Genomic DNA, 8,476 nt, shown 5'->3' with positions numbered 1-8,476 from the left:
CAAACAACTACTGAATTTTTAACTTCAATAATTTTAAATAGACTTTCAAGAACATTAATAAAAGCATAACTAGATGTCTTCTCTTTGTCAAAAACAAATAAACAGAAAATCGAAACAAATGAAACAAGAGCTCAGTGGGAGCTAGAGTCCCTGCCTATTGCAACAAGAAGAAGAGAGAGATAAATTATTAGATTTAGTTAGTATAAATGATTAAGTTTTAATAAGCCTTCTACATATCCATGGAATCAATTAGTGAGAAAAAAACACAGACTAATTCATGGAAAGGAGAAGCAAAGAATTTTGAGTGCATATCAATGCAATCATAATAATTGCCTTTAATATATGTGTCTGTGAAGTTGTCTCATGGACGTGGAATGCATTGTTTCTTTCCCTTAAAAAATTTTACCTGCACTGTATCTACATTTGGATTTATGCTAAAACAAATTCTAATTGCTGGATGGTTCTGAGTCAATTTCCTGGCCTTCTAAATGGCTCACTTCAAAGATATAAAACTCTCATACTTTGTTATTAAAGTTCTAAAATAGTTTCCACCAAAGATCTAAAATAGTTTCCATGGAAGACAAGACATCTTTCTAGAACAATTTTGATGCCACATTCAGGAAAAAAACTAGACTCACAACCTAACAATAACACAATCACCACAAGTTTACCTGTCCATTTCTGCAGCTTTGATTCAGATTTGTAGCAACAGGAATCTGCATTAATGATTAGATGCAATGCATTATTGTTGACCTTGAAGTCTAATAATTTATTATTTTAGTCCCTTGACCCTTGTAATAACTTGTACTAGTAATTTGCCTCCAGAAATTGCAAGTTTTTATAGCCGTTAATCTTTTAGGAGGCAATTGCACAATCTTCTTTGGAAACCCTTTGTTTCACACCACAATTTAAATTCAGAAATACAATGAAAATGAGATATCATTAAAAATGTGAAGTTCAAAGATTGTTCAATAGTTGTAATTAAGGATTTTCTTCTTTGATATTCTCCAGTTCACTAATGATTTGAGGATCAACGTAGGGTATAGGTAAAATATTGAGAAATTACAAAATATACAGTTGTAACTTCCTTTTAACTTCTTGTTTCCCCAAATAGGTACAACTATAATCTCGCAAAGCCTTACCAACATGAGAAGGGTGAAACAGGAGGGCTAGTGCTTGATGGTGAAGAGGGTACTTCAAAGGTGTCCATAGATAGAGGAATGTATATGGAGGCATCACTGTTGTGATGCTCTAGTTACTTGTGCCGCCTCTTTTTTTTATCTTGATATTTCTGCAGTTGTTGTGAACTGCCTCATAAAAGATAGAATGGATGATTGGTCCATAAGACCATTATTTGCACTAAAATGTAGAAAGTCATATCAGGGATGTTGTAGAGAGATCGAAATGGCTTGAAAATACTATTGATATATGTCAACATTGAAACATTTAAGTGGATTGACCTTCTCCTTCATAGAACAAAGGCGAGGTGTGTATATCATCTACTACCATGAGGGTACATTACCCATATACTTGAAAATTGGTGTCCTGATTGGCTATTAACTAACTTTACATTGCATTTATGATTGTTTTCGCAGAAAATCTGTATATGTTGACGAAGATATCAAAGTCAAGAGCCTTATCTAGAATCCCATCAATTTGTATTACAGGGAGAAGAATTAGAATCATCAAATAATTGGGAGACACTTGAATGCTCAGCATAAATATAGGAGACACCCACTACAGCGTGTATATACAGTATTTACCAAGCATTTAAATCAAGTCCCAAAAATATCCATATTAATTGCACCTCATAATGGGAAAAACACTTCAATCTATATCTACAAAAAGTCAATTTATATATAAAAGGTACATACATGCAAAGTGTTTTTCCAAATGGATTATGCATATCCAAACATTTAACAAACAGCCAGAAAAGATTCAATTAGCTAAGATGCGATAATGCTGAAAGCACTTCAATTTAATAGTTCATTTAAAGTGCAGTGATGAACAGAAAGTTGTTTCATACAATAGGTCATGCATTTTACAATACTTACACAAAGAATGTCACCCACGCATATCACCTATGTGAATCACAAATACTTGAAGCAAACAAAGCTAGGCGAGTTGATCTAACAAAACCCAACCCGTATCCCACTACTCCTCTCGTGCTGGGACAAATCCTTCCGCTATCCACAGATTTATCAAATACTCTGCTTTAATCTCTTCATCCTCAAAAAAGAAGGAAAGGTATGCAAAACACGGCTTAAGGTGCAGAAAAAATCCAATCCTCAAGGGAAACTCCAAAAAATCAAACACAAATTTGAGCTTTTTTATGGAACTCAAAAAAAGAACATAAAATAGGGTATTGCATTGGAATGCAAATTTCATAGGGCAGTGAAATGAACCCATTTGCATACATTTCCCAAACCAAAAAACAGAGATTGCCCTTAACATCTCTTTATATATGATATCAGGAAAAATATAAGTCCGAGATTACATGAGCATTGTTCCCAACTACTCTGAGCAACAATTTCTGCAGCAGTTTTAATACGGCCCAGATGCATTATACTCAAAAGTGCAATAAAAATTGCAACAGTTTTAGTAAGGCCTAAACGCATTAAATTCGAAGTATGCATATAAAAATTTTAAATTGGGCATATTATTTGCTCATGGACGATTAAAAACTTTACATAATCAAGCCCAATATGATACGGATTGTTTGAAATCTAATTAATTTGAAACCGGTCATATGAATTGTGGAAATCTAGTTGAAACTATTAATATGAATTGTGAAAATCTAACTAATTTGAAACTGTTGATAGGAATTGTGGAAATCCAACAGTTTAAGAAGCCCTAGATGCATTTAATTCAGAGTGCACATAAAAATTAAAGAATGCAACCCTGCATCCTATTCAATATGCACACAAATGCTACAAGTACTTCTCCATTTCAACCCTAGGGCATCATCAGCATTTAGCCCAACCCCATTATACAACACCTTCTTATTCCCTAAAACAAGCAGCTAGCAGCGCACCCAAGAGAAGCAGGGTGGCCAACATCCTCTGCAACGGGCAGGCTGGAGCTACTCTGGCTAGGCCGTAGCACTCGCGGTAATTCGAACCGACAATGTAGCAGCTACCTCATGGCCTCCACAACATTAACACCCATTTGCTAAGGATTCGTGTGTTGGCCAGGGATGCCGCTATTGTTTTGATAGCTAGAGGTAAATTCCCACACTGCTTTACAATCTTCCGACCCTCTTGTTCCAGCTGCTGTCAAGCTCTATTTACTTCGCAATTTAAAAATGTGTAGGAACAAAGTAACTCCCAACTATCTTCATATGGAAAAAATCTCATCTCGTAAATACGAGCATTTTGAATTTGAGCAACCTGCTTATTATTTCTTGTAGTAACGACAATTTTACAATCTTTATCATCTGGTAGACCAAGTTGAGTCAAGAAATTACCTTCTGTGGACAGCTCCCATAGGTCATCCAACACAATAAGAGAGGTTTTCCTTTTGAGACACCTATGAATCAACACAACCCCTCTCTGTTCACTTGAGCCTTGACAATCTCATTGGTTAAATCAATGTGCGAGGCTATATCATGTTGCAAGTTTCTGACAGAATAAGATTTAGAAATGGACAGCCAAATAGAACAATCATACTTGGATTCGACAGTTTCATATATGTTTTGGAGAAGAAACTTAATGTCGCATTGAATACCTTAATATTGAAGCATGCAAAGCCAGGCAACTGTCCTATGGGACATTAATAAAACCTTTACAGCTGGCCATTGCTCACTTTTTAGTCCCTATTTTTAATTTAGAAATCTAATTAAACTACTGGAAAAAACCAGCTGACCAATAGGAAAAATACATAAATTTCAATAAATATCAAAATTCAAGATCTTAAATACTATGAGCATAGGATATATTAATATTTTGGAAGTTTCAAAGCACTTTTAATTGTTTATAATTCAAGTGAAAACAATAGTCTCTGCCTTTTAAAAGGCAGGGACTAATAAACGTGATCAACTAGTGCATCTTTTTCCTAAATAATTATTTAATGAATTTCCAATAAATAAAATCAAGTGAACAATTATAAAAACATAATCTAGATGCCTTCCCTTTTTATAAAATTGGAAAATCTAAACTCAAGGAAACAAAATATTATAAAACAGATGTCCCCTATAAATTTCTTTGCCAAAGACGCTACTCAAACCTGTCAGCAACCGATAGCTTTCAAAAAAGCATTCCCGTTTTGGATCTCATCAGATATCGGCCAGCTTTCGTGGTGGATTGATTCTCCCTGTCTCTCCCACTCACTTCAACATATTCGATTGCAACTTACAGCTAAGATTAGACAAAATCAATAATATTTTCTGGGCGTCCATGAATATATATATATAGAGATATGGGTATAATCATTCTAAGATATAGGAGATCTGCGCAGATAGTAGGAATTTATGTGTGTTAAGAAATGGCAAGTACAGATGTTAAGCCCAAAATTGATGCAGTGGAGATATTGGTTGAGAAAGGGATCACACGCATCCCTGAGAAGTTTATCAGGCCTCCAGAGGAGCGTTGCATATTTCCCACTCCAAGTGAGAGAGTAGAAGACCAAGTCCCTGTGATAGACTTGCAAGGCCTAATCAATTGCTGTGAGGGGAGGGTTGAGAGAGAAAAAGTGTTGAAGGAGCTGGCTGATGCATGTGAGGAGTGGGGTTTCTTTCAGATTGTGAATCATGGGATTCCAGAGGATCTCATGGAGGCCATGATGAATGTGAGCAAGGCTTTCTCTGATCTGAGTGTGGAAGAGAAACAAGGTTATGCTGCCTTGCCTGGTTTGATCACCCAAGGGTATGGGAGTAAGTATATTGCAAGAGAAGGTGCAACTAGAGATTGGAGGGACTACATCTTTCTCTTTCTGCAGCCTCATTCCAGAAGAGATTATGCTTATTGGCCCTCTAGTATTTCTGATTTCAGGTAACATTTTTTTAAGACATGGGTTAGTTTCAAACTTTTGTGATTTTCTTTCTTTTTGTTTGTTGGGTAATCTCATATTACTGTCATCATACATAATTCTCAAAACACATGACTAAAAGGACTTGTTTTTTTTACCATTATGAAGGGTATATTAATTGTTTTCAATTTTGAATTTGTAGAATGTGTTAAGATCTTTTGATTTGTTTTATTCACTAGAAATAAAATAAAATAAAAAGAATATCAATAATTAAACTTAAGAGGAAAGGACAACAATTCGTCATAATTTAATATAAATGATTATGTTTTTAGATTAGATTGCATATAGTTTTTGTATTACATTTTGGATCAAGAAGATTGCTATCAAAATAATTATACAAAAATTCAACATGATCATTTCTATATTATGGATCTTAGAAAGCTTATATCATTTATTATACTATAATCTTAATTTTCTATTTGGAGTCCCTACAATTCAAACTCGATTTCTATTAGAAACCCCTTGGTTGATCTTTCTAGAGAAAAACCTCTTCTTTATTGATCCCTTTATTTCCTACCACCTTTATGTCAATAGCTTTCTTAAAATTCTTCATTATACACATCTTCTTTCAGATTTACAAAAATGAAAGAATAAAAATACTAGACAAAGAGAAAAAACTAATAAGAATGACTTCATTTATTTCCCACAAACTATATTAAATTTTCATTATTCTTTTATTTAATTTTTTTAAATTTAGAAATGCAATTATCATTATTATATTTATGATTATGTAGGTTGAATATTATGTTAATTTTTAACATATTTTTCAAATCTATTTATTATTGAGTTTAATATACAAATAATTATAGATGAATCTTAATGATATATAAAAAATTTTAAAAATAAAATTTATCAAAAATTATAATATATGTCATCTACTTATCTTATTGCACATGAAAGCATCTTTTGTTTAAAAATGTTGTGCTAAGTATTTATTTTACTTATAATTAAATTAAAATTACTTATGACTCACATAATTTACTTGTTTTTTTTTTTTCAAATATTCTAAAGCTAAACCCACTAAATAGTCAATGACTTTCTTTTTGTAAGATTAATTTTAGCCTCAATATATAATATTTACCGATGACTGTTTTTGCTAACCTATCTTTAATAATAATAGAGTTGTCACATTTTTTCATAAAAAAACTCTTTATTAATGAATTAATACTGTCATACAAATGTAATTTTTCAGTACAAGAATTATGTTTTATTTGATTATACAATAATTATTTAATGTTATTTTTTTTGTTATATAGAGAGGTTATACACAATTTTAGCGAGGAAACCTTAAAATTGGCAAAATGTTTATTGGGAGCATTCTCTTTAAACTTGGGACTTGCTCAAAATTATTTGGAAACAGTGACAGTGCAGCCTAATCAAAATATGTTCATCAACTACTATCCTCCTTGCCCTGAGCCAGAACTCACAGCAGGCTTTTATGCACATTCTGACCTTGGCATGGTCACATTGCTTCTGCAAGAAACAGGCTCTAGAGCCCTTCAGATTAGAAAGAATGATAAGTGGATTTCTGTTGTAGCAGCACCTGGAGCCTTATTAGTCAATGTAGCTGATCAAGTAGAGGTAAGAAGAGAAGAATTTAAAAAATTTAATCTGCATATATTTGTATTGCACAATGAAAATAACTTTGACATTGAATTAGATGTATAACTTTTTATAAGTCTAATATTTTATCTTTTTAAATTATATTATATGCCCATTAAATTCTAACATAGGGTAGTGATGATGTTTTCTGTGGAGTGATGCAGATTATTAGTAATGGGAAATACAAGAGTATTGAACATAGGGTTGTGGCTGATAAGGATAAACCAAGGGTATCAGTTCCAGTTTTTTGTGATGCTGATGCAAATGCCATCATTAAACCTGCCCCAAAACTCTTGGAGAAAAGGATGACTGATGAAGTTACCCAGAATGGAGAAGAAATCAAGGGAAAAGCCAAGTATCCCACTATAACTTTTAAGAACCATGTACGTGCTTTCTACACGAACGGTGCAGAGGGAAAGAAGTATGTCCAATCATACTTGTTGCAGGCTTAAAGCTCATAGACTTCAATCTTAAAGATAAAATTACCATGAGCGACATGTAATGGTTAGTTTAAGTCTGATAAAATTACCATGAGTGACATCTAGTGGTTAGTTTAAGTTTGAATTGTAATTGAGAATCTACTGAAAGCTTACATGTTTGCAGTGAATTTACAATGTCGCTCTTCTCTTCAATTTTTATTGTTAATTTTTAATATATATCGAAGTTTGATATCTATATTTTTAAAATATACATTTTATATCTATTTGCTTCATCATAATGTGTGGTTACAAGTTGTGTCACATTTTAGTCTATTTTTGGTAATGTGTAGCATGACATAGAAATAAAATAAATTCTATAATTCATATAGATGATTAAACTTAATATAAGCTATCTACTTCTACACCATCTCTCACTCTCCCCACATCAATGACATCAACCAATAGGATTGTATCTCAAGTATAGACAGTAAACAATTATCTGTTCTCTTGATGGGCAAGTAAGCCCTACACTAAATTAAATGACAACTCAATTTGTCATTTTGAATTCAATTATTTATTATTACTAGCTATATACATATAATATATTTATATAATATATATAGAGAAAGCCGAGAGATATCCAGGCTTTAATTTTTTAATATGAGTATTTGTTTTGTGTAAATTAAAGCCTCGATATATCTCGAATTTCTCTATATATATTATATAAATATATAATATGTATATAGCTAGTAGCATCCAGAGGGGATGTTAATGAATAGGATTCTAATATTTATTAATTAATATTATATTACTACATAAATTTTATAATATGAACTTGTATAATTCTATTATGTAAAAGACAAATTTTTGAATTTGACAAATAGGTTTAATTTAATGTAGGTTTGGGGTTGTAGTTGTTTAGTTTAATACTAAAAAATGTCAAGGCTTGTGAGTAGGTTTAGAGTTTTAGTTTATTGAGACTTAGAGTTAGGGTTAAAATTAGTTTAGTGTTAAGGATATGATTTTTAGTTGATTTAGTATTATGTTTAGGATTCATTATCATTTATAGGTTTATTAGGTTTAAGGTTATGATTCACTTTGGGTCAACATTTAATCACTAATAGGGTTCACTTTTGGCTAGGGTTATTATGTAATGAATTAATGAAAGGTTTAACATTAAATTGTATTTAAGGTTAATTTGTGATTAGAGTTTAGTTTGGTTTAGTTTTGCCTCTATCTTTCAATGTACTCTCTCTCTCTCTCTCTCTCTCTCTCTCTCTCTAATATGTGTGTGTGTGTGTGTGTGTACACACACACACACATATATATTCAATTTTCTAATTATTATCTTTCTTTTCCTACATTATACACACACACACACATATATTAAATTTTCTAATTATTATCTTTCTTTTCCTGCATCACCTCTC

The 8,476-nt window shown here is 32.1% G+C and overlaps 1 protein-coding gene across 1 annotated transcript; it reads left to right on the top strand.

Moving 5' to 3' along the window:
- The first annotated feature begins 4,433 nt into the window (after positions 1–4,433).
- LOC149540173 (jasmonate-induced oxygenase 2-like) lies at positions 4,434–7,315 on the top strand. The gene is made up of 3 exons (XM_089799495.1): positions 4,434–4,988; positions 6,282–6,606; positions 6,792–7,315. Exons 1-3 carry the CDS (start codon positions 4,483–4,485, stop codon positions 7,077–7,079), a joined length of 1,119 nt encoding a protein of 372 aa, XP_089655621.1. The 5' UTR covers positions 4,434–4,482; the 3' UTR covers positions 7,080–7,315.
- The last annotated feature ends 1,161 nt before the right edge of the window (positions 7,316–8,476 follow it).

Source organism: Cupressus sempervirens, chromosome 9 (genome assembly GCF_028749045.1).
Source record: "Cupressus sempervirens isolate cs-2001-9-10 chromosome 9, ASM2874904v1, whole genome shotgun sequence".
Classification (NCBI taxonomy): Eukaryota; Viridiplantae; Streptophyta; class Pinopsida; order Cupressales; family Cupressaceae; genus Cupressus; species Cupressus sempervirens.
Note: the sequence above shows the minus strand (reverse complement) of the source record. Positions and strands in the feature narration are given on the sequence as shown.